At 48.4% G+C, this 26,735-nt stretch overlaps 1 protein-coding gene across 9 annotated transcripts in view; it reads left to right on the forward strand.

Moving 5' to 3' along the window:
• The window catches only part of CUNH3orf20 (chromosome unknown C3orf20 homolog), an 85,380-nt gene extending 59,464 nt beyond the window's left edge, over window positions 1–25,916 (forward strand). For all 9 annotated transcript variants that reach the window (XM_032149798.2, XM_032149799.2, XM_058437306.1 and 6 more), the window contains 6 exons: window positions 9,215–9,518; window positions 11,732–11,839; window positions 13,313–13,455; window positions 23,832–23,966; window positions 24,551–24,656; window positions 25,842–25,916. In XM_032149798.2, the coding sequence (XP_032005689.1) occupies window positions 9,215–9,518; window positions 11,732–11,839; window positions 13,313–13,455; window positions 23,832–23,966; window positions 24,551–24,635 (775 nt within the window). In that variant the 3' untranslated portion in view covers window positions 24,636–24,656; window positions 25,842–25,916. The remainder of the gene's footprint in view (window positions 1–9,214; window positions 9,519–11,731; window positions 11,840–13,312; window positions 13,456–23,831; window positions 23,967–24,550; window positions 24,657–25,841) is intronic.
• Window positions 25,917–26,735: the final 819 nt, after the last annotated feature.

Raw genomic sequence — 26,735 nt, forward strand, 5'->3', positions numbered from 1 at the left:
TTTTTAACAAGATGTTGAGGCTAGGAAGACAAAGGCAGGCTTTGTATTTTATATATATGACATATATTCTATAAACAATTTTTAATATGACATCTTAGTCAAACTTTTGTTTGCTGGTATTTTGCTAAGAATTTTTACATCTATATTAATAAGGTGTATTTGTCTGTTTTTCTTTTTTGTAGTGTCTTTGTCTGGCTTTGGTATCAGGGTAATGCTGAGGTTTCCATTTCTTCTGTTCTTAGATGAGTTTGAGAAAGTTTTGGTGTTAGTTCTTCTTTAAATTTTAGGTGGAATTCACAGGTGAAAATATCTAGTTCCAGGCTTTTCTTGGGAGGTTTTTGATTACTGATTCAATCTTTTTACTTGTTAGAGGCTTATTCAGATTATATATTTCTTCTTGAGTTAGTTTTGATCATTTGTCTGTCTTAGAAATTTGTCCATTTCTTTTAGATTATCTAATTTGTTGGCATACAATTGTTCACAATTTTCTCTTATAATTTTTAAATTCTGTAAGGTTGGTAGTAATGACCCACTTTCATTTTTTATTTTAGTAATTTGCATCTCTTCTCTTTTAGTCAGTCTAGCTAAATATTTAGTCTGCTCTATACAGAGAACCAACATCTGTTTTGTTGTTTCTCTCTATGGTTTATTTATTCTTTATTTATTTACCTTGACTGACTCCAATCATTATTATTTTCTTCCCTCTGCCAGCTTTGGGTTTAGTTTGTTCTTCTTTTTCTACTTTAAGGTTAGGTTAGATTATTGGTTTGAGATTTTCTTCTCTTTTAATGTAGGCATTTACAGCTATAAATATTCCTGACTACTGCTCTCATTGTATCCCTTAAGTTTTGGTACATTGTTTTTGTTTTCATTTCCTTAAAGTGTTTTCTAATTTCCCTTGAGATTCCTTCTTTGACCCATTTGTTGTTTAATAATGTGTTGCTTAATTTTCACATATTTGTGAATTTTCCAAATTTCTTTCTGTTACTGATTTCTAATTTCATATCATTGTGCTTGGAGAAGAGATTTTATAATGTTTTCAGTCTTTTTAAATTTACTGAGATTTGTTTTGTGGTCTAATATATAGTCTGTCCTGAAGAATGTTCCATGTGCAATAGAGAAGAATGTGTGTTTTGCTGTGCTTGGATCAAATGTTCTATATGTGTCTGTTAGTTCCAGTCGGTTTATAACGTTCTTCAAGTTTTCTATTTCCTTATTTGTCTTTTGTCTAGTTATCCTATCCATTATCAAAAGTGGGATGTTAAAGTATCTAACTATTACTATAAAATTGCCTATTTCTTCCTTCAATTCTGTCAGGTTTTGCTTCGTATATTTAGGGACTCTATTGTTACATGTGTATATGTTTGCAATTGTTATATTTCTAGATAGAGTAACTGTCGTCTCAATATATAATGTCCTCATTTGTCTCCCATAATAATTTTTTACTTAAAGTCTATTTTTGTCTGATATTAGTATAACCACTCCTGGTTTTTTTTTCCTTTAGGTTATTATTTGCTTGGAATGTTTGTTTTCAATCTTTCGTTTTAAACTTAGCTGTATGTTTGTTTGTTTAGAGATGGGGTATCACTATGTTGCCAAGGCTGGACTCAAATTCCTGGGCTCAAGAGAGCCTCCCACCTCAGCCTCCCAAGTAGCTGGAACTGCAGACACACGCTACTGCACGCAGCTTTAGTTGTATGTTTGAATCTAAAATGCATCTCGTGTGGGGAGCATGTAGTTGGGTTACAGTTGCGTTTCCATTCCGCTGATCTGAGTTTTGTTTAAGACTTTAATCCATTTATGTTTAAAGTAATTCCTGACTAGGAAGGACTTCTGCTATCTTGCTGTTAGTTTTCTAGAAATCTTTCTGTTTTTCAGTTCCTCCATCATTACCTTTTGTATGTTTAATTGATTTTTTTACTGTATGGTTTTGAATTCCTTCTCATTTATTTTTCTGTATATTTTAGTTATTTTCTTTGTAGTTACCCTGGTGATTATAAGTAACATCTTAAATGTGTAACAATCTAGTTTGAATTAATACCAACTTAGCTTTAGTAGCATACAAAGTTCTCTGCTCCTGTACAGCTTCATTCCCACCTCTCTACTTTATGTTGACATTGTTATAAATAACATCTTTATCCATTATGTTTTATGTATTTGTCTTTTAAATCATACAGAAAAAAACAGAAAAGTTACAAACTGAAAAATATGACAATATTTCTTTTATGTTTACCTATGTAGTTACCTTTATCAGTGTTCTTTATTTCTTCATATAGCTTCAAGTTACTGTCTAGTATCTTTCCATTTCAACCTGGACTCAATGGCATGTTTTGTGGTGCAGGCCTACTGAGAACAAACTCCCTTAGCTTTTGTTTATCTGGGAATGTCTTACTTTCTCCTTCATTTTTGAAGGATAACATTGCTCAATATAGAATTCTAGGCTGAGGCTGGGTGTGGTGGCTCATGCATGTAATCCCAGCACTTTGGGAGGCCTAGGCAGGCAGATCTCTTGAGTCCAGGAGTTTGAGGCCAGCCTGGGCAACATGGTGATAACTTGTCTCTACAAAAAACCTGTCTCTACAAAAAACCTGTCTCTACAAAACACCCAGCAGTAGTATCACATGCCTGTCATCATAGCTACTCAGGAAGCTGAGATGGGAGAATCACTGTGCCCTGGAGGTTGAGGCTGCAGTGAGCTGTGATCATGCTACTGCATTCCAGCCCGGATAACAGAATGAAACCCTGTCTCAAAAACAAAAAAAAAATTCTAGGCTGACAAGGGTTTTTTTTTTTTCTTGTTTCTCTTTCGGCACTTTGAATATGTCCTCCCACTGCCTTCTAGCAGCCATAATTTCTCATGAGTAATTGGCTATTAATCTTATTGAGGATTCCTTGAACTTGATGAGTTGCTTCTCCCATTGTTTTCAAGATGTTTTCTTTGTCTTTTGATAATTTTATGATAATGTGGGTCAATGTAGATCTCCTTGAATTTATCCCACTTTGAATTTGGTAAGCTTTTTAGATATGTAGATTTATGTCTTTCATCAAATTTGGAGAGTTTTAGGCAATTATTTCTTCAAATATTCTTTCTGCTCCTTTCTCTCCTGTCCTTCTGAGATTCCCATTATGTGTCTTGGGTATATTTGATGCTGTCCCACAGGTATCTTAGGCTCTGTTAATTGTTCTTCATTCTTTTTTCTTTCTGCTCTTCAGACTAAATAATCTTAATTATCCTATCTTCAAGTTTGCTGACACTTTCTTCTGCCTGCTTAGATCTATCATTGAATTTTTATTTTAGTTATTTTACTTTTCAACTCTAGAATTTCTGTTTGATTACTTTTCATAATTCTTGTCTCTTTATTGATATTTTTTATTTGGTGAGATATTGTTCTCCTGGTTTCCTTTAGTTGTTTTTCCATGGTTTCCTTTAGCGCTTTAAATATAGTTAAGTGGTTGAAGATGGCTGATTAGAAACAGCTCTGGTCTACAGCTCCCAGTGAGATCGACACAGAAGACAGGTGATTTCTGCATTTCCAACTAAGGTAACTGGTACTCCTCATTGGGACTGGTTGGACAGTGGGTGCAGCCCACAGAGGATGAGCTGAAGCATGGCAGGGTGTTGCCTCACCCAGGAAGCACAAGGGGTCAAGGGATTTCCCTTTCCTAGCCAAGGGAAGCTGTGAGTGACTGGTAAGAGAAAGAAATTAAGGATATTCAATTAGGAAAAGAGGAAGTCAAATTGTCCCTGTTTGCAGATGACATGATTGTATATTTAGAAAACCCCATCATCTCAGCCCAAAATCTCCTTAAGCTGATAAGCAACTTCAGCAACATCTCAGGATACAAAATCAATGTGCAAAAATGACAAGCATTCCTATACACCAAGAACAGACAGAGAGCCAAATCATGAATGAACTCCCATTCACAATTACTACAAAGAGAATAAAATACCTAGGAATCCAGCTTACGAGGGATGTGAAGGACCTCTTCAAGGAGAACTACAAACCACTTCTCAATGAAATAAAAGAGGGCACAAACAAATGGAAGAACATTCCATGCTCATGGATAAGAAGAATCAATATCATGAAAATGGCCATACTACCCAAGATAATTTATAGATTCAATACTATACCCATCAAGCTACCACTGACTTTCTTCACAGAATTGGAAAAAACTACTTTAAATTTCATATGGAACCAAAAAAGAGCCCACATAGCCAAGACAATCCTAAGCAAAAAGAACAAAGCGGGAGACATCACACTACCTGACTTCAAACTACGCTACAAGGCTACAGTAACCAAAACAGCATGGTACTGGTACCAAAACAGATATATAGACCAATGGAACATAACAGAGGCCTCAGAAATAACACCACACATCTGCAACCATCTGATCTTTGACAAACCTGACAAATACAAGCAATGGGGAAAGGATTCCCTATTGAATAAATGGTGCTGGGAAAACTGGCTAGCCATATGTAAAAAGCTGAAACTGGATCCCTTCCTTACACCTTATACAAAAATTAACTCAAGATGGACTAAAGACTTAAATGTAAGACCTAAAACCATAAAAACCCTAGAAGAAAACCTAGGCAATACCATTCAGGACATAGGCATGGGCAAAGACTTCATGACTAAAACATCAAAAGCAATGGCAACAAAAGCCAAAATAGATAAATGGGATCTAATTAAACTAAAGAGCTTCTGCACAGCAAAAGAAACTATCATCAGAGTGAACAGGCGACCTACAGAATGGGAGAAAAGTTTTGCAATCTATCCATCTGACAAACAGCCAATATCCAGAATCTACAAAGAACTTAAACAAATTTACAAGAAGAAACCAACCCCATCAAAAAGTGGGCAAAGGATATGAACAGACACTTCTCAAAAGAAGACATTTATGCAGCCAACAGACATATGAAAAAATGCTCATCATCACTGGTCATCAGAGAAATGCAAATCAAAATGACAATGAGATACCATCTCATGCCAATTAGAATGGTGATCATTAAAAAGTGAGGAAACAACAGATGCTGGAGAGGATGTGGAGAAATAGGAACGCTTTTACACTGTTGGTGGGATTGTAAATTAGTTCAACCATTGTGGAAGACAGTGTGGCAATTCCTCAAGGATCTAGAACTAGAAATACCATTTGACCCAGCAATCTGATTACTGGGTATATACCCGAAGGATTATAAATCACGCTACTATAAAGACACATGCACACATGTGTTTATTGCTGCACTATTCACAATAGCAAAGGCTTGGAACCAACCCAAATATCCATCAATAATAGACTGGATAAAGAAAATGTGGCACATATACACCATGGAATACTATGCAGCCATAAAAAAGGATGAGTTCATGTCCTTTGCAGGGACCTGGATGAAACTGGAAACCATCGTTCTCAGTAAAATATCACAAAGACAGAAAACCAAACACCACATGTTCTCGCTCATAAGTGGGAGTTGAACAATGAGAACCCATGGACATAGGGAGGGGAACATCACACACCAGGGCCTGTTGCGGGGTCAGAGGCTGGGGGAGGAATAGTGTTAGGAGAAATACCTAATGTAAATGATGAGTTGATGGGTGCAGCAAACCAACATGGCACATGTATACATATGTAACAAACTTGCACACTGTGCATATATACCCTAGAACTTTAAAGTATAATAATAATAAATATATATATATAGTTAAGCTGTTGATATAAAGTCTTTGTCTAGTAAGTCCAATATCTGGGTTTCCTTGGGAACAGTTTCTAGTAAATTTTTTTCCTGTGAGGGTCCATACTTTTTTGTTTCTTTGCATACCTCAGGTTTTTTGTTGTTGTTGTTGAAAACTGAACATTTTAAATATTAGAATGTGGTAACCCTGGAAATCAAATTTCCCCTTTTCCTTAAGATTTGTTGTTGCTGCTTGTTGTAGTTTGTAGCTGTTTATTGTTTAGTTACTTTTCCAAACTATTTTTATAAAGACTGTACCATTTGTAATGTGTAGTCTCCATTCAGTTAGGTAAGTGGTCAGCTAGTGATTTGATAGAGATTATCTGGAGCCAAAACAAAAACAAAAACAAAACTCTTCCAGTCTTTGCAGACTGGCTCTGTGTTGAGACATTCATTCAATGCTTTTAGTCAGGCTGTTGACATCAAGGCTAATCTGCATTAGCCTTCACCTTCTACTTTCAAAAAGTCCAGTCGTCAGCCAGAGATGAAAGCTTAGTGTGTTCTCGGGCCTTTTCAAAACATGGTTCCAAAGCTGGTATCTATATTTCCTGGTATGCATGTGAGCCTTTCAAAGCCTTATTCTCCGATATACCTCCTTCCCCAACCTCTTTCTTCCCAGGCTTTTTAGCCTACCTATCTGTGCCTCGTCTGTTACCCCTTGCACCAGGAGGCTGTGTCTGGTATCTTTGTCTTTAAATACACCTGACAGATGCTTCCCAGGAAGGGCTGCTCTAGCCCCGAGAAAGTTGCAAGGCAGATAAAACAAAGTCAAGCTCTGAGCTGATCCCTCAGGGAACCTCCAGACAGGCCAGCCCACAGAACCACAATTCCTTGAGAACAACGTTCATATTGTCCCCTCTGGTACTAGCAAGGTGCACCAGGAACAGGGGCTGTCATTCCATGGATGCTACTGAGCAGGGCTATGAGGGATGGCAGGGGAGTAAGCTAAAAATGCTACAATGCTCTGTTACCAAAATTTAGCAGTATCTTTCTTAATTCAGCATTCCTCTGGTTGTTGCAAGTTTTTTCATTAGATTCCAGAACCCTGGATAAAGTTGTTTCTGACAGTGTTTGCCAGCTTCATTGTTGATCTAGTCAACGGATGTGTTTTTTGAGTTCCAAAATTAGAGTAACCACCATTTTTGGTGGCTTCACTCCCCTCTTTTTGTGAGTTTATTTTTAAATTTTTATTTTTATTTATTTTAGAGACAGGGTCTTGCTCTGTCTGCCAGGCTGGAGTGCAGTGGTGTGATCATGGCTCACTATAACCTCAAACTCCTGGGCTCCAGCATTCCTCCCACCTCGGCCTCCCAAGAAGCTGGGACCACAGGCATGTGCCACCATGGCTGGCTAATTTTTTAATTTTTAGTAGAGATGATGTCTTGCTATGTTGCCCAGCCTTGTCTAGAACTCCTGGCCTCAAGTGATCCTCCTGTCTCAGACTCCCAAAGTGCTGAGCTTACAGGTGTGAGCCACCACACCCAACCCTCCCTCCTTTATAATTTTTAAAACCTATATTCTTTTCTGTGAATTATTTGTTCACTACCTTTGTCCATATTTTATTGGGTTATTAACTTTTTCTAATTGATTTGTAGTATTTTACATAGTGGAGACATCGGCCACTGTTCTATGGTAGGGGTTTCAAATATGTTTCTTGGTTTGTCATTTGTCGATAGTTTTGGTTTTTTGTGTATGTGTATTTTTTTGCCACAGAGGGATTTTGGAGGCTTTTTTCTTTCGTGTAGTTGGCTTTATCAATCTTTTTCTAGTATGACTTCTGGATTTTTTAGTCATAATTATAAAAAGTCTTCCCTGCTCCAAAATTATAGAATAATTTCCCCATATTTTCTAATAGAAACGTTATGGCTTAATTGTCCCACATTTAAACCTTTGATTATTTTGAACTTATCCCTGGACAAGTTATAATTAATAGATCCAGCCTCCCCCACCCCCTGCTCTGCCCCAGATATGCAGGTTCTTGAATAAGAGATATTCTTAACAAGTTTGTTCAGCAAGTACTTATCAGTATTAATAGCCCCTGAGAAATAATGCTCATCTTGCATTGCTCTTGTTTCAGGATGTCCTGGTTTCTAATCTTAGCCCTTGTCACTTAATTACCATATGAACTTGGGCACCCATTCACCTGGTGGGAACCTTCTGTTTTCTGGTCTGTAAATGGCAATAAGAGTTTCTGTCCTGTCTATTGCACAGAGTTGTTATAAAATTAACCAAGACAATGTCTATTCCAAGACTGTGATGCTGTAAAATGCTGAACATGCTGCTGCCTTTCGTCATGTTTAGCATTTTACAGCATCCACAGTCTTGGAATAGACATTGATAAAGGTAGAATCACAGCAGCACTTTCTATTTGGATGGCGCTTATTCCCGTGTAAATACCACAACCCTCACAACAACCCAGTACAGTGTTTGGCACATAGTAGGGGCCCAGCAAATATTGGTTTGAATATTTATTGAATCTCTATTGAATCTTTACTATTTTTCGAATGCTACTGTTTTATTCCACTGAACAAAACACACCAAATTCATGTACTCATGGAACTTGCGTTCTAGTAGGACAGAGAAGTGCAATAATAAAATTTAAAAGTAAAAGATGTGTTAGATAGCAAGCAATGCTAAGAAGAAAAATAAAACAGGGAAGGGAAAGAGTCTTGGGAGAAGAGGGATGAAATAGGTCACTCAGAAAATCTCATTAAGAAGGTAACATTTGGACAGAGCCTTGAGAGAGTGACATAATGGCTCTACGGAGGAACAGCAAAGGCCACTATCCTCCAAGACTAAAGGACAAGTGGAGGCCAGTGTGGCTGAAGTGCAGTGAGCAAAGGCAGGAATGCTGGAGAGTAAGAGATGTAAGGAGGACGAAATGCAGGGGGCAGATTCTTGCAGCCTTGAAGCACATGGCAGGGACTTTGGCTTTTATTCTGTAAAAGGTAGAAAGCCACCAGAGGGTTTTGAAGAGAGTAGTGACATGACATGAGCTAGGTTTTAACAGGATCCCTTGGTTGGAGAACAGACTGAAGACAGGCCAGGGAAGAAAACACAGGACCCATTAGGAGGCATTTGCAGGCAGCCAGGCAAGAATGAAGGAGGCTTGGACCACATCCGTGGGGGTGGAGGGCAGGAAAAGTGGTCAGATTGTGGGTCTGTCTTGAGGGTAGAGAGGACAAGCTTGCTGACAGATTAGATGGGATGTGTTTGGTGTGAGAGAAAGGAGTTAAGGATGACACTAAAGCATTTTTTGACCAAATGGATGGGCGAAGGATTAACTTGTTACTCTCATTTTGCACTGTGGAAAGAGGCCCAGAGAGGTTGGGGACCTGTTCAAGGTGGTGCAGCACATTGGCAGCAGGGCCCAGACTAAAATCTGCCTGCAGCAGGGCCTTTGACCATCAGGAGCCAGGGCGCTCTGGGAACCACAGACCTCCACCACCTGCTGAGGGCCCCTGTGCACTGTGCTCGTCCTTGCAGAGGGAAGGCCCGCGAGGGGCGCAGCCCCACCAGGTGGGCAGCCTCGCCCTCAGACTGCCCGCTGGTGCTGCGGAAGCTCATGCTCAAGGAAGATGCCCGTGCTGGCTGCAAGTGCCTGGTGAAGGCGCCCCTGGTCTCTGACGTGGAGCTGGAGCACTTCCTGTTGGCGCCCCGAGACCCCAGCCAAGTGCTGGTGTTTGGGATCATCTCAAGCCAGAACTACACCAGCACTGGGCAGCTCCAGTGGCTGCTGAACACGCTCTACAACCACCAGCAGCGGGGCCGTGGCTCCCCCTGCATCCAGGTTGGTCTGGGCCCAGTGAGGAGGCCCTGGAGGCCAGGGGTAGGGGTAGTGGGGCAGTCCTAGAAGATCCCCACAGTGCTAGGACTGGCTGAGCACCTGCCTGAGGGGCCACCCTCCTTCAGCTCCTTTCTCCTTGGAGCCTTTGTGTGTATTCTCCTGTCTGCAGTGTCCTCCCTCCCCCTGCTTCTCTCCTTCCCACTCATCCTCTAGTTCCAGGGTGAATGTCACCACATAAGGGCCAGGCCCTCTTCTGACCCTTGAGACAAAATCAGGGCACTGTCCTTCCAGTTTGTGACTGTTCGTTGGTGTGAATATTTAGAGCACGGGCAGTGCTCACCACTGAATCCTCAGGGCTCTGAAAATACTTGTAGACTGTCACAAGTACCCACTGTGTGCTGGGCATAGGCCGGGCCCTGGGCACCCAGCATGACTCAGATGCAAACCGGGCCCTAGAGGAGCTCCCAGTGTGGCAGCAACTCTAGCGCTGCCAGTGAGGCTGTGAGAGGACAGCTCTGGGTACACAGGAGCCTGGGAACATGTGCCTGCTGCCTCCTGGGGGTCCGGAGGGCCATCCAGGTTGAGTGGGGTTTTGGCAGATGATTAAGGTTCCTAGAAGAGGCAGTGGCCTGTGCGAAGGGGGACAGGAGAGAAGCACTGCTCAAGGTCCCAGCTGGTTGCGGCTGAGGTCTAAAGGGAGTCTTTGGGCCCATGGAACGCACTCCTGCCTACTCATCGCTGCAGTAGAGTCATTCCCACCTATCAGGCTTATGTAATCCTCCAAGCATGCAGTCATTCCCAGCAGCATTGGCACAGTTTGAAGGCTGGCCCCAACCCCAGACCAACTGGAGCAAAGGATGGCACATGAGCACATGAGCTGGGTGTCCATGTGGTGACTTCCTTCAAGCCCTCTTTGCCCTCCTGTCTCCTAGAATCCACTGTCTTTGCCCATTTCCCATTTGCTGCCACAGAGTTCTGGGTTTTCATGTACACCAGGGGTGGGGGCTCTGCATGGACACCCTCCTCCCAGGAGTGGCCCCTCCCTGACTCTAGCATGTCCACCCTCGGGTCTGTGCTCCAGACCTTCTGAGCAGACACCAGTAGCCCTTTAACCATCTCAGTCCAAGAGCATAGACTCAGCCACAAGCCTTTTCACTCATCCCATACAGCAAAGCCGTATTTGTTTTCCAGAGCCAACCTCCAATTTAGTTCAATCCGGTGAGCATGTATTGAGTTCCTTCTGTGTGTCTGTCCATGTAGAGACAGATAAAATTCCTGCCAACAGGGGAACTTAGAGTTGACTTTAGCTTATCATGGGGCTAGTCATTGTTCGCTAATAGTTGTCCCTAAGCAATTGGAGTGTTCAGGTGGCCGAGCCCAGCCATGGGCAGCATGAGTGAGGACAGGGCGTGGCCTGAGGCAGTTGAAGTTCATAAAGGAGTGGGCAGCAGGCCTGGAGGACAGACTTGGAAGCAGATGTCAGATTAGAGTGTCTTTGGTGAATGCAGAAATGTTCCCAGACTGTCTCTTTCCCTGACAGCTGGAACACTGGGTGTGGTTCTGAGTTTCTTATTGTAGACTGAAAGGATAGCTGGAGGCACCTGGAAATAAAGGCAGATAAAATTGGAAGACAGCACGTTGGCTGTATTAATAGATCTGAGGCATCCAGAAAGAAGGAGGGGAGAGAGGCCAGCTTTCCTCTGAATTGCCCAGACCCTACCTTGAGGTATGGGTTCAGTTCAGGTCCTCTCCCTAGATATAGTGACTGGGAGGGTCCTGAGGGGCTTGCCAGCAGTGGGTAGGGAGTGGAGGAATTCTTTATGCTGTGTAAAGTAGACTCAAAAGCCTGGAAACAGGTCCACCCAATAACACAATTCCCATCTTCAAACCTCTGCAGTGCTACTCCCAGGGCAATGGAGCAGTCACATTCTGTGGACCCCAGAGAGCCAGGCTAGTGGGCGTCGAATGTGGGGCAGCCATCTCAGAAATGGCCTTCTCCCCTAGCGGGCTCTAATCAGATCCAGGGACATCCTCAAGGGACAGTCATGGGAGGTGTGCATGCAGGCCCAAGGGCCCCTGGAGCAGGAGGAGTTGGGGAGAGGGAGTTGTATAGGGCTCCAAGACTCAGGGGGAACCTGGCCTAGCTGAGAATATGGCACTCCAGGTACGTCTTCTTGACATGGGGGTGACCAGTTCTCTTATTTCTCTCCTGGTAGTGCCGGTATGACTCCTACCGTCTGCTGCAGTATGACCTGGACAGCCCCCTGCAGGAGGACCCTCCGCTGATGGTGAAGAAGAACTCTGTGGTGCAGGGGATGATTCTGGTGAGCCAGCAGGGACTTGCCATCCACTGCCTGCCACCCCAGCCGCAGCCACCTCTGCCCCTGCAGAATCACACATGTGGGAGGAGGAGGAGAGAGGAGAAGAAGGGAGGGGCTGCAGAATTATCTCCCCACCCTGGCTGAGGCCCAGAGAGCAGGAAGACTGACCAAGAGTCACCCAGCACACACAGCTGGGGCTGAAGCCCAGGACCCTATGTGTCTGCCATCCCAGGAGACTGAAGGGACAGGTGACATTCAACCTAGCAAATCAAATTCGCTTCGTCTGTTTTTAAATGGCTTTATCCTAAAAACAGTGCACTGTAAATACTTACATATGTTCATTATGGAAAGCTTAGAAAATATAATTTAGAAAATAATGACATCGTCAGATCACCCAGAGAGTCTCATTTGCTCATCCCACAGATATGTACCTGGCACCTGCAAGGGCCACTGCATGCTAACATTTTGGTGTCTGACCTTTGCAGTCCTTTTCTGCATATATTCTTTGCAATTCTTCTTTTTAAATTAAAATACCATGAGCATTTCCCCATGTCCTTATATAGTTTATAACACCTGATTTTTAACTACTGTGTAAGAGTCTGTCTTCTTTTTTTTTTTTTTTTTTTTTTTTGAGACAGAGTCTTACTCTCTCACCCAGGCTGGAGTGCAGTGGTGTAATCTCGGCTCACTGCAACCTCTGCCTCCCGGGTTCAAGGGGTTATCCTGCCTCAGCCTCCCAAGTAGCTGAGACTACAGGTGCCTGCCACCATGCCCGGCTAATTTTTGTATTTTGAGTAGAGATGGGGTTTCACCATGTTGGCCAGGCTGGTCTCGAACTCCTGACCTTGTGATCTGCCCACCTTGACCTTCCAAAGGGAAGAGTCTGTCATTTTATCTATTTGTGCTGTTTTTGTTGACATTTAAGTTATTCGTATTTTTTTGCCATAACAAATAATGCTGTCATGAATATTTTTGCACAGAAATATTTGGATAGGTGTCTACTTGTTAGGGACTGACCTATGGGGGTGGGAGCCCTGCCCTCAAGGGGTTCTCATTCCATGGGATGAACGGAAACGTACATACACAGCAGGGGAACACCTTTCTGGCCCCAGGGCTCTGTGGGGCTGTATGTGAAGTGCATTTGAGCTGGGTGGCCAAGCAGGCAGAAGGGAAGGAGTGCTACCCTCCCCAAGTTGCCCAGGGAGGTATGGCTGAGCCAAACCCCTGCCCAGACCCGCAGATCATAGGGCAACCCCACCATCCCAGCCTGGGCAGGGGCTGGACTCAGCCATACCTCCCTGGGCAACTCAGGGAGGGCAGCACTCCTTCCCCAGCCACCCAAGGCCTGCCTCACGGCGCAAGCTCTGAGAGGCCTGTGGCACTCTCCTAGTGAAATTCCGAACTTGCCTGTCTTATCAGTGGACACTGCTGTGCTGATGTGCTGAGGATCTCTCCTCGTTTCCTTCCTGTCAACAGATGTTTGCCGGGGGGAAGCTCATTTTTGGGGGCCGTGTTTTGAATGGATATGGCCTCAGCAAGCAGAATCTGCTGAAACAGATCTTCCGGTCTCAACAGGATTGCAAGATGGGCTACTTCTTGCCGGATGACTACAAATTCAGGTAAAACAGGAAACGCTCAGGATGAGGGATGGGCCTGGGGAGGGATGGAGGGCAGAAAGGAGACTTGGGCTGTGAAAGGGGAACTGAGGGGAGCAGGCGGGGCTGAAGGGATGGAGTGGGGAGGGGGGCTGGAGGTGGGAAGCCTCCACCTGTGGCACACATGGCAAAAACTGCGGCAGGAGGACTTCACAGGTGGGCAGGGGAGGGATGGGAGCGGGTGCAGAGTGGGAGGGGGTGTGTGAGCAAGGCCATGTTGTGGGTTTCTTTGGGACACAAGTTTGGCAAGAGGGCCCTCTTGGGGAAAGAGGGACATGGTAATGCTTGCACAGTGCCTGTTTCTGTTGGAATAATCTAGACAGGTTTGGTGGGCAGGAGCTCTGGCTACACCCCCTCTCTGTCCCACCACACCCTACCACCACCTCATGTGCAAGCTGGGCCCTGCTTCTGCTTTGTTTTTGTTTGTTTGTTTGTTTGTTTTTGTTTTGAGAGAGGGTCTCACTCTGTTGGCCAGGCTGGAGTACAGTGACACGATCATAGCTCACTGCATCCTTGAATGGCTGGGCTCAAGTGATCCTCCTGCCTCAGCCTCCCCACACAGACAAAGGCCATTCATGAAGTGATCCCAGGCCACTGTAGCAGGAAGTGCTGGCTTAAGTTTGCCTCTGGGCCTCTGAGCTTGGGCTTTTCAACTAGGTGATGCCAACTTGTTGAGCACCTCCTGGGCCCAGCTCTCGTGAGATGATCTTCTTGAGCCGAGAGACCTAGCTTTGAGTGGCTCAAGAAGAATACATCCTAGTCCAGGAAGGAGCCTGCGCTGCATGAGGTGCCTGAAGACCGCTTTAGGGGAACATGAGCAGATTTGAGAATGCCTGGGCAGCACGGTGCAGTGAGACACTTGCAGGATGAGGTTGGAGCCCCTGCTGCGCTCTACTGGCTGGGTGACTGTGGTGAGTCAGTTTACCTCCCTAATCCTCTGTTTCCTCACCTTCAAAATGAGGAAATAATGCCCACCTTGAGAGGCTCTGAGGATCTCATGAAAGTGTGTTTGTTAAAGAGCTTTGTGAACTGTGAAGCAAATGATGGGGCATGTGGAAAGTGTTATTTATATGCAGACCTGGGGTATGCAGCCCTAAGTCCTGTGACTTGCACCTCCACAGCACCGAGTCTGGGCACCCCCCACTCCCACATAGGACCCTCAGTTTTCTAGGAGTCCTTACGCCCTTCTTACTGCAGTAAGCTGAGTCTGGGCCTTGTCTGAGTGGGGGAACCCACTTCTGGAGGAACTGAGGAGGTCATGCCAAGTGACCCCCACAACTCAGAGCACTCAGCGGGGAAGGCAGGCCCAAGAGGAGCCTGTGGATGGTAAGGAGGGGCAGATGCTGAAAGGTGCAGACAGAAAAGTCACTGAGACCCCACTGCCTGAGACTTCAAGAGGGAGAGGGCTTGGTGGTCCTTGAAGACCAGTCACCAACAATCCCAGGGAGAAAGACAGAGGCACCAAGGGCAGGACAGGACAGGACAGGGGGATGCTGTTGGGAAGGGCCCAGGCTGAAGATGAGCTGAGGCTGCAGGAAGATGCCAAAGAGGACCAGCAAGGAGATTTTCAGAAACATTCAGAAGAAGGCTAGCCTGCTATGGTGCATGGGGAGTGAAAGTCTTAGCCTGTTGAACATTTATTTCGCACTGTCTGGAGGCTGGTAAGTCCAAGACCAAGGCGCCAGTGGATTTGGTGTCTGGCGAGGGCTGCTTCCTGGTTCATAGATGGCGCCTTCTTGCTGTGTCCTTGCATGGCAGAAAGGATGAGGGTCTCTCTGGGGCCTGTTGTATAAGGGCACCAATCCCATTCATGAGGGTCCCACCCTTATGACTGCCTTACCTCCCAAAGGCTCTGCCTCCCAACACCATCATCTTAGGGATGAGGATTTCAGCATATCAATTTGCGGGGACATAGACGTTCAGACAATCACAGTGGAGGATGCCAGAAAGTAGTTACAAAGAGACATAGCTCTTATTTGGCTCTAGATGTCCTCAAAAGGAAGATGCTCTTTAGTAGGAAATGACAGCTTGAGGAGTCTGGCCACCTTTCATAGCTGCATGACCTGTGCAAAACACTCACCCTCTCTGTGGGCCAGCTTCTTTGTCTGTAGAGTGAGACTGACTGTATTGGATTATGGGGATTAGAGGAGTCAGCACATGGGAAGTGCTGGCACATAGCTCACATTTACTGAGATTACTACCTACCCTTGTTAGTGATATTATTATCATTAAAATGAGCTCTGGGCTCCTAATTTGTTATATTCAAGGATTCTGAAAGAACTTAGTGGTATGCTTACAACAGTCTCTTCAACAATTGTTCGGGAATGGTGAGGAAAGAATCAGAAAACTAGACACACACACATACACACAAACCAGGTACACACATATACAAAGTATACACGTACATACAAACTATAAACACACATGTAAACTAGACACACATGTACACACGTTAGATTCCTGCACATACTAGACGCACAAACACACACAAACTAGACACACATACACATGCATACACTATATACATATACACAAACCAGACACACACAGACTAGATAGAAACATACACACATACATACAAACTAGAAACATGCACACAAGATGGTCTAGGTTCGTGAAAATGGAAAGAGGCAGATTCGTGAAACTATTAACCAGTAGGACTCCTCCTAGTCCTAGAATAGCCAAGTGGGTTGATGGTTTAAGAGCACTTAGGTGAAAAAAGGAAATGGAATCTTTATTGAAAGCATTGCCATAGCAGTCGTTCCTATAATCTGTATCTGTGAAACAAACCACCCAAGCTTTGTAGGATAAAACAACACAATCGTTTATTATTATTATTATTATTATTATTATTATTATTATTATTCTCTGTCATGGTCCTGGTGCCAGCTGGGCTCAGCTAAGTGGTTCTTTTTTGGCGGGAGTGAGAAGGTCTGTCATACAGTTGCAGTCAGAAGTTGTCTGAGGCTAAGTCATCTCCAAGGCTTGCGCACTCCCGTGCCTGGTGGTCAGTGTGGGCTGTCAGCCAGACTGCTCAAACGTAGCCTCTCCAAGTGGCCTGGGCTTCCTCACAACATGGTGGCTGGGTTCCAAGAGGGAGCTTCCCAGGAAAGGACCAGCAAGAAGCTATCTTGCCTTTCATGCCTTAGCCTCATAAGTCATGCAGCATCACACATTCCACTGCACTGAAGTCCCTAGGGCCAGCCCATATTCAAGGTTGGGGGGAATCAGACACCACCTCTTGATGGGGAAAGAGTGTTGAAGAATTTGTGGACATGTTTGAAAAGTACTTCATCCACCCCAGTTCCTCTTCCAGCAGGATGACTGGTTTAGTAGTACAAGACATGCTGTTGGCCTGCATCACCTGGATTCCAGAAGATGCTGGTGAAATCTCACAGTGTCCTCATGGACAAGGTGGATGCATGTGGTTCGGATAGTAGCTTCTGCAGCCACACTCCAGTGAGTGAGGTTCAGCAGCAGCCTAAAGGGCAGACCTCTGTGATTGGCCTGTCCATTTATTTTCTAAATATGCAACCAGGATGAATACATAGAAGGCTTGCTGATCAGTTGTGCCCTTGAGGGAGAAGAGATGGCTGAATCAAGGTCTCAGCAGGCTCAGTTGCTAAGGGATGGTTTGGAAGAAAGAATAAATGTTCACCTTTAGGTTTGGAAGGCTGATGGTGAGAGGCCATGGAAGGGGTAGCGTGAGGGACGATTATGCTGGAAACAGTCTGTGAAATCAGAAGTATCCATGCCTAGAGCAAGGGAGTCTGCAGTGCCGGGAGCTGACATTGCTTTCTACGTCCTCCATTTACTGAGGGATGTTGGCCAACAGCTTTGCATCTAGATTGCTAGGAAAGGGAGGCCCTCACTGTTGCTTGGTGGGAATCATGTCTTCCTTACCCAGAGTAGACTTGGCTTTGCACAAGTGTAGCGGGGGGAGTCCAGGAAATCCTTCTGTGGAGGTGAGGAGGTGGAGAGAAAAGCAATAGGCTGAGGCAGGAGAATGGCGTGAACCCCGGGGGGCAGAGCCTGCAGTGAGCCAAGATCGCGCCACTGCACTCCAGCCTGGGTGAAAGAGCGGGACTCCTTCTCAAAAAAAAAAAAAAAAAAAAAAAGAAAGAAAGAAAAGCAAGAGGTGAGCAGAGCAGGTGCAGGGAAGCTGGGCTGGAAGCCGGGTCCAGTCAGGCTGGGGTGGCCACCAGCCTGGGGGCACTTCAGCCTTCTCTTTCCTCAGAGGAGCTGGCCACAGAAAGAGTTCTCATTGTGGGCCTGGCATCTGTGAAGCCACCATGGAGAGGCAAGGGCCAGGAGCAGGAAGAGGAACCCACAAAGGAGCCAGGCCGTGGGTGCTGGGGAAGAAGGGGTCCCCACAGGGGCCTCATGAGCTCCAGCAGGGGCTGGGGCCAGCTGTCGCCTGGCAGTTAGACTGCCTTCTGACAAACAGAGCAGAAGGGTGAGGGCCTGCCAGGCCAAACACAACTGGGGGAGGCTGCGGGGCCTCTGGGAGTGGCGGGCCCAGTGGGCTGCACCAAGATAAGGCCACAGAAGGCTCCGAGCTCAGGAAACAGCAGCCCAGCTGGGGGGCCAGGACTGATCAGAGACCAGAGCTGTGTGAGGCTTAGAGCCTCCCTGTCCCCCACTCGGCCTGTGCCTTTTCTCCTTTCTCATGTGGCAGATAGTGATCCCCTCCCCAGGGCAGCCCTGTGCGGGGCGCTGGGTCCATATCTGGCTCAGCCCCTGTCCTTGCCAGACTCTTCCCATCTGGGCACCAGCACAATAGGGACCAGAGAGACCAAGGGCTCATCCTCACTCCCGAAAGCTTCCAGGCCCCCAGATGGAGGGGACTGAGGGAGTTCTGACACCTGCTGGTCTCAGGAGGCTGGAGCTGCCAGGAAAGCTTTCGAGCGGCCAGCAGTAGCCAGGCTGAGAAGGACAGCCCAGAACACATGCAGAGCTCATGAGTCTGCACTGTGTCCACCTGCACACGACAGTCACTGCTCTCCCCCTGCCTCCCTCATCACCCTCAGGGGCAGCCGGCGGAGGGGAGAGGGGTCACACACTAGTCACTCTTTGCAGGCCCCTATCTATGCCAGTAAGCAGAGGTGCTGCCCCACTGCACTCATACAGCAGTGGGGACGAGGTACACAAGAGACCAGAACTGGACTTGTGACAGTGGTGACAGGGGCGTGAAGGGCCCACCAGGCAGGGAGGGCAGTTGGCCCTGTTAGCTCAGCCTGCCAGCACCCAGGATGCAGAGAGTGGGTAGGTGAAGAGGTGGGGCACCAGGGTAGCTGGAGGCCAAGTGCAGGCGGCCTGACCCCCAGCCACGGCAGCTGTCCCCTTCCTGAGTGTGGCCAGAGCTGGGGGAGGCTTTGAGGAGTGTGGCCGGGCAGGTTTGTCAGGACGACGGCTCCGACTCACTGTGGAAGATGTCCTGGAGCACACAAGACCAGCAAGGGCCGGGAGCCTCTGCTTTGTCCCTCCATTGTCACATTCTCCTGCTAGGACCTCTTGGAAAGGCTGGTCTCCATCTACCTAGGACTGAAGCTAACTGGCCAACTGTCTGCCTCACCTGTAGCCAGTTAGGTCCCCAGGATGGGAATGTGCCAGACCTGGTGTCCTGGAGCCCTCACAAGCTTCTGGGGTGGAGGCGCCTGGCGGTGCCCCTTTGTGGTGCTGCCCATGGGCCTGGCATGGGGTGGTGGGGAGAGGAGAGTGAAGCCTTGGGCTCCAACCCCAGCTGCTAGGCAATGTGGGAGTCTGGTGGGTGAGCTTCCTGCAGGAAAGATGACCCCGGGCCCTGAGTGCCCATATAAGAGAAGGGAAAGTGGAGGCCCAGCCAGGGTAAGGAGGTGCCCTGGAGGGACAGTGTGCCCAGGCGATGCCACAAACCTGGCCTTGCCCTTGCTGGGCCTCAGTCCCCTCCTTGTGGGATGGGGGCGTAGTTCTTTCTGGACCATTTTCAGAGGAGTGAGTTGAGAGGATTAGAAGCTGTCAAAGATGACTGCACCTGTGATGATAAAAGTGTTCCTTAAACTGTCATGTGTCCTGTGAACTGCAAAGCCCTGTGTAAACTTTAATGCACCCAGTAAGCCACAGAGTACTTTGCAAATTGTCATGAATTCTGTAAAAGACAAAATCCTTTGTAAATTGCCACATTCCCCCAAAATCACAAAGGGCTTTGGGAGCAGCAGTGTGCCCTGTAAACCAGAAAGCATCTTCTACACTGCTGTGCGCCCTCACGGGCCTGCTCTCCGGAACAGCAGAGCACTCCATAAGCTACTGTGAGCCCTGTAAAGTGCTCTCTAAACTGTAATGCGCTTCCTACCCTTCAAAGCACTTTGTAAACCATAAGACACTCTAGAAGGGACAAAGCACCGTATAAACTGTCAAGGGCTCTGTGAAATGCAGACCACACTACCAACTGGAATGAGACCTGATAAAGACAGAGCGCTACAGAAACACCAATTTGAGCCTCAAGAGGCTTTGTATCCTGTAACATGCTATCCAGATGGGAGGGGAAGCTCTTTACAGCTGCGCCACTTGGTAGCACCCCTGCCCCTTGCCCACCTCAGAAGAGGCAGGAAGAGACTGGGTGGAGGCAGGAGGGGTAGGCAGGGGAGTGGGGAGGGCACAGGGTGAGGAGACCGGGTCTCTAGTTGGATCAGCAGTGCAGGGGGCCCACACCCTCATCCGCTGCATACACCAAGACCCCTCCAAGGATGGAGCTGTGGAGAGCGGGCCCCGTGCTCAGCAAGGAGCCAGCCACCGCCAGGCCCTCCCTCTATGATGCTGCTCTGAGGAACAGCAATCCACCCTTACCGGCTGCTCATGTCAGCAACCCCACACCCCACTCAGCCCAAGGAAGCCCCTTGGACAGGCAGGGGAAGGGCATGCAGACGTAGGCTTTCCTGACTTGATCCTACAGGCAATGGGGAGCTATTGAAGGTTCTTGAGCTGAGAGAGGCTTGATCAGAGTTGCGCTTTAGACTCATGAACCTGACAGGGACTGGGTTGGGGCTAAGCAGGGTATCATGAGCTTGTCACAGGAGCAGACAGTAACGATGGATGAGGATGGTGTTAAAACTACCTCTTTTCTGGACTGGGGCCTGAGGGGGCACTGAGTAGAGAGAAATTACCTTCCTGAAGTAGACCAGGGGCTCAGAAACAGTGGGCTAGCCGCAATGCCATGGGGAGGTGGGCTCCACACCTGACAAGGGCCTGTTCTTGTGGATACTTTCCTTTCACTGTGGTGAGTACAAAGGCTTTGAAATTCCTGGAGGGACTGGCCTGTTGCAAAGCCCCAGATGGTCTTTTTTGCTTATCCCTGACCAAGGATGGTCTCAGAATCAACCTCTAGATCAGTCTTCCAGAGAAGCACCTGGCCCACTGTCAGCAGGGACATGAGTGTTCCTGTCACCCCAGCAGGACAGCTGTGTGGCTCTGCTGGCCTGGTCGTTCATGGTCCTCTGATGTCCCCATCATTTGGTTCATTTGTTCATTCACTCACTCATGCCTGGCTAAGAGCAAGACACAGGAGGTGCCAAGGCGCCGAGACCAAATCCTGCTGAGGCACTTGCAGGGCAGATTCATAGAGCTGTGAGCAGTGCACCATAATAAGCACGGAGGCAGAGGGGACGGTAGAGGAAATCTCGCCTTCTGCTAGAGCTCAGAGGGCTTGGCAGAGGAGGGGACCTGGGAGGCTGGCCTTGAAGGATAAGAAGAAGGCCCAGCAAAGGAGGAGAGGGAAAAGGCACTCAGGAGGGGCTAGGGCAGGCAAGGGCTCAGTGCACCGCAGGAACCTGTGAGCAGGAGGGCTGTGGATTTAGGGCAGCTGCCAAGACAGGCTGTTAGAAAAACATGCTGGTAGTTTGGGCCAGATTCTGACAGACCCTGAACCAGGCGTCATGCCGGGGGGCTGAAGCTTACCTCTGCAAGCATCAGGGAACCACAGACTGGCTTTAAGTGGGAGAGACAAGGCCAGATCAAGGAGGACCAGCCCTCTGGTGGGGCGTGGGGTGGGGGCACTGGATGGAAGAGGGTAAGGCTGGAGACAGGGAGAACAGGGAGGAGGCCAGTGCCCAGGGTGGGGACATTTCCCGACTGCTGGGATGGAGGGGCTGGCTGTGAACTCAGGGCCTGCTATAGGTATTTAGTCCTAGAGCTGAGCTCAGGGAGGAGGTGCTCTGGGAATGAATGAAGGAAAGAATGAATAAAATGTCCAGGTGAGGGGAACCATGCTTCTTTCTGAGCCTTTTCCCCTGCACTCCCCAAGCACCCAACACCAAACAGAGCTGCCGGGACCTCCTCCCCATCCACCCTGGGCTGCTGCTCTAGGGGGACCCTGGAGGAGCTCATCAGCCTACCCTGTGCCTCCTGCCCCCCACCCCATCCCCTGAGAATGGCAGGGATTGGACCATAGGCCCAGACACTTCCACAGTCCACCCCTTCTCAAAGGGCCTCAGGCAGGCCTCTAAGAGAGGTGTTTAAAGGGTCAGCTTAGTTTTGTGTGTGTACTCCTTTTGAGGCTGGATTGGAGATAAAAGGCTGCAAAGAGGCATTAATTTGCCAAATGTAAACATTGTGCATATACCCAGATTCTGAGGCCCTGTCTCGGCATTTCTTGGTGTTTTGTTTTTCTGGGGCCCTTGAAATAATGGGGGGTAGGCTGTGTCTCCTCTTGTCTCTGAAAGGCCCTGGCCTTAAGCAAGTCACCTTTGATTCGCTTGCTTGATCTATACAAACAAAACAGATTTAGATAGCCCGTAAACACTGTTTCTTGCTCTAAGCCTTGTAGGATGGCCCGTGCCTGGACAGTCCCTCCACACCCACTTCCTGTCCCCAGCCCAGACTTAGCCACATACTCCCAGAGCTACCTCAAGACCCCTCCCCAAGCCATGCCCCCTCCTTCAGCACCAGATACTGCTACCCATGACCCCCACCAGGTTGTAAACTCCTCAGGGCTGGGCGCATAGTAGAGGCTCAGTAAATATGACTGAGTGACTAGACAGTGCATACATGGGCCAGTCCTGTCTCTGCCATTGACCTACTATGTGCCCGTAAATAAGCCTGCTCACCTCTCTGGACTTCAGGGCCCTTGTCAGGAAAATGGGACAAACGTCCCAGAGTTGCCTGCTTCCCAGGGCTGCTGTGAATCTCAGAAACATCCTGTAACTCAGAAACACTGACAATGAACAGCTGCAAAGCTGTGAGGTGTGGCACAAAGGTGAGGAATAGCCACGTTTGTGTTTGCTGGAGCTGCTGTAACAAGGGGCTGTGGTCTGAAAGTCTGTGTCCCCCCAAAGTTCATGTGTTGAAATCCTCACCTCAAAGGCAATGGTTTAGGAGGCAGAGCCTTGGGGAGGTGATTCATGGGATGGAGCCCCCATGAATGAGATTAGTGCCCTTATTAAAGGCCCCAGAAGGACCCTCGCCCCTTTCCCTATGTGAAGTTATGAGAACACGGCCATCTATGACGCAGTGGGTCCTCACCAGGCACTGAATCTACCGGTTCTTTGATGACAGGCTTCCCAGCCTCTAGAATGGGGAGGAACCTCTGTTGTTTCACAGCCACCCAGCCTATGGTATTTTGTAATAGCTGCTTGAACAGCCTAAGACACAAAGGTGACCCAAATCGAGTGGCTGAAACAACAGAAATTCATCCTCTCACAGTTCTGGATGCCAGAAGCTTGGACCAAGTTGTGGGCAGGGCCACACTCTCCCAGAAGCTGCTAGAGAGGCTCAGTCCCAGGCCTTGCTCCCCGTTCCTGGTAGCTTGGCCTGTGGCCACAGAACTGCAATCCTCACATGGCATTCTCCCAAATTTCCCCTTTGTAGAGGAACACCAGTTATGTTGGATTGGACCTACCCTCCTCCAGTATGGCCTCATCTTAACTAATGATGTCTGCAACGACCCTATTTCCAAATAAGGCCACATTGTGGGGTCTCGCGGTTTAGGACTTCTACATATGTATTTGGGGGACATGTGTCCAGCCCACAATATCACACATGATGACACATTTCCTTTGCCCCCTGTCATCTCTCCTGTGGTCACTTACGGAGCCCTCCCACCCCACCTCAGGCATTTGCTATGGTCAGTGTTGGGGGTGCGAGTGTAGCAGCATTTGGGTTAGGGCCAATCTAGCCCAAAATAGAAGCCAGGGAAGCCAACCTCCAGCGTGTCACTGTGTCCCCGAGGCGATCAGACTCTCCCTTCGCCGCCCTCAGGAGGAGAAGCACTTGTGTCCTTGTCTGTCTAGGCTCCCAGAACACTGATGGGACAGCATGCAGTGCACCCTGGGTCCTGAGCACTGCCCACGACCCTGCCTCCCCTGCAGTGTTCCCAACTCTGTCCTGAGCCTGGAGGATTCTGAATCAGTCAAGAAAGCCGAGTCAGAAGATATCCAAGGAAGCAGCTCCTCATTGGCCCTGGAAGACTATATGGAGAAGGAGTTATCTCTGGAGGCTGAGAAGTAGGTGACCACACCAGCTGCCAGAATGGGCGTGGCTCACAGCAGGCCACCTCGGGGCTATTTGGCCTTGGGCAAGTCACTCCCCCCAGGCCTGGGTCATGTCCAACCATCCCTGACATCTAGCCCATGTAATCAACACAATATTGGGCGGGCATGCAGGCTGCCCTGGAGCTGCTCGCGGTGGTCTGGGTGGTAGAGATGGTGGCCTTTTGCAGACTTTGCAGCAAAACCCCACAGCCCAGACCCATTAGTCTGAGAAGGGTGGAGACTACCCCGCTGTCTCCTTGCAAGAAACTTGCTGTACGTGTTAAAAGCCACTGACTTGCTGGTGCTGGTAACCATGAAATGAATCACACATTCGGCATGGCGAGGAAATCACATACTTCTCATGAAGATAGAAAAGCAAAATTAGGAGCATGTAGAAAGGTCACAGGTGCCACCGGGACCCTCTGGTTGGAGCAGCACCCAACAGCCTCACCTGTGCAAGGGAGAGGGCCTTGCCCGTCCTGGCCCAACCGCGCCTGGGCTCTGGGCATTGTGAAGAACAGCCCTTCCCCCGCCCGGCCCTCTATTTTGATCTTTAGGGCAAGAGAGCCTGAAGTGGAGCTACGTCCTCTCAGGAGGGACAACAAGAAAACCAGCTGGAAGAAGCAGGCCTCCAAGAAGTAGCGCCATCCTGGCGGCAGCCAAGTGAGCCAGGCCCTGGACTGGGGTGCTGGGGCTTCCTGCCAGCCCAGCCCTGCCTCCTCGGTCTCCCACCCTGTCCTCCAAGCCTCTATAATAAACCAGTGGGCCTCCAGCATCGGGGTGAGGCTCTGGGGAAGGACAGACCCAGCTCAGTCTGTCTTCTGTGAGGCTAGAGGCCCCCAACAGCCTTGTCCCAGGTCAAGTCCTTGGAAACTCGGTTCCCCCAATGCAGAGCTTCCTCTGCGGCCAGTTAAGTCAGCTGAGGCCCTCCCACGCTCAAGGAAGGAAATGTTTCCCTCCAAGGGGTAGCTCCAGGATAGGTGACCCAGTAAGCCCTGGGACGCCCAGATGGGACTGAAATGGGCCTCCTATAGCCTTCCTGGGTGGGGGAAGCTCAGTCTATGGCCTAGGTGGAAAAGACAGCAAGAAGAGAACAGTGAAGAGGCAGAGAGAAAAGCCAAAGACAGGGAAGAAGAGACAAAGGGAGAAATGAGAGGAGGAGCAAGGAGAGAGAGGAAGAAACAAGTGATGGGGGAGGGGAGGGGGTAAGAAAGAAGATGGAGGGGGGAGAGGGAGAGAGGAAGCGTAGAAGGAATAAACAAGGAGGGAGGGGGAGGGGAACAAGTAAGGAAGGAGGGAAGGGAGGAGGGGAACAAGTAAGCGGGGAGAGGGAGGGGAACAAGTAAGGAGGAGGGAGGGGAGGGGAACAAGTAAGGAGGGAGGAGGAGGGGAGGGGAACAAGTAAGGAGGGAGGGGGCAGGAAGAAGCAAATGTGGAGTGAGAAGGGAGTTAAGAGGGTGACGGGGAAGAAATCACTGAGGGGGGATCTGAGGAAGATGAGAATGGTGCAGGCTGGGAGATTTAATGACAGAGTGCTCACCCCTCGGGACCCTTCAGTGATGCCCTGAAAGCCACAGCCCTGTGGCCTCCTGGGGGCAGACATCCCCACTGAGCCCAGCCACAGTGCCGTTTGGTGCATTTTGGGCTTCTTTCCTGAGCCACAGGCCTTAGAAATCCTTACCAGCATCAAGGGGCCCAAGACAGTAGCCCCTCTCGGGTGCTAAGTTTCCCCATGCCCCTGAGGGTGCCCATGAGGGACAGAGAGAACCCCTGCTCTGGGCCCATGGCTCTGGGCTGTCTCGTCCTAACCCCTGCTCTGGGCCCACGACACTGGGCTGTCTTGTCTAGGTTCACGGGAGCCCTTTCCAGGAGCAGCTGAGGACTCCAGAAGGTCTACCTTTTCCTCCCAGCCCAGAGCAGAGCTCAGGCCTTGAGCTGCAGGCAGCATTTAGTGAGATGTTGCACTTAGAAATGCTTATGTGTCCTCTGTAATATAAGCTTTTTTAGTCTGAATTTTTCAAGCTTATGTTTTTTTGAATTACAGACTTGTTCTTCTAGAAATGAATTTGAAATGACTTGCGATATTCGTAAGCTTGTATCTTTGATATTTAAGGACCTTGATGTTTATCACGGGTCCCAGGGGCTCTATCCACTCTCCCCTCCTCCCCTCCTGAGCACAAGGACAGACAAGGATTGGAGGGCAAGGGAAAGAAAGTTCCACCTCTGTCCTTGCAGGCAGGCACCTTCCAGCCCCCAAGGCAAGACCTTGGTAAAGGCTGGAATGGAGACCTCGGCTCAGGCAAGGGCGTGAAACAAAGCCTCTCCCCTGCCACCCTAGACCTGCCCTGTGGGCCGTGTGCTCAGGCGTGCTTGCGTGGGTATGCCAAGCAGTCTGCATGTGCATGTCAACAGCCGCGTGCACTGTGCACACAGACCTGTCTCTGAAGGGCAGGTCCTGGCCCTGCCCACGGGGCTCACCACACTGAAAGGGGCAAAAATGAGCTGCTCATGAGCGGGACGCCTCCCACTGGTGGAACAGGCTCAGCGAATGTCCAAGGCTGCAGAATCAAATGTACCTTAGGGAGGAGGGAGAAAAGGGGAAGCCCCTCTCCATGGAAACCCCAGGAGAGCAGGATAAGCCTTCACCCCTCAAAGATGCCCCCAACAAACCAGGCACGATGGAAAGGTGCTCGATCGACTGAGAACTGAGCCATAAACTGTTTTTGGACTCTTCAGGCTTCC

Source organism: Hylobates moloch, unplaced genomic scaffold (assembly GCF_009828535.3).
Source record: "Hylobates moloch isolate HMO894 unplaced genomic scaffold, HMol_V3 SCAFFOLD_4, whole genome shotgun sequence".
NCBI classification, from domain to species: Eukaryota; Metazoa; Chordata; class Mammalia; order Primates; family Hylobatidae; genus Hylobates; species Hylobates moloch.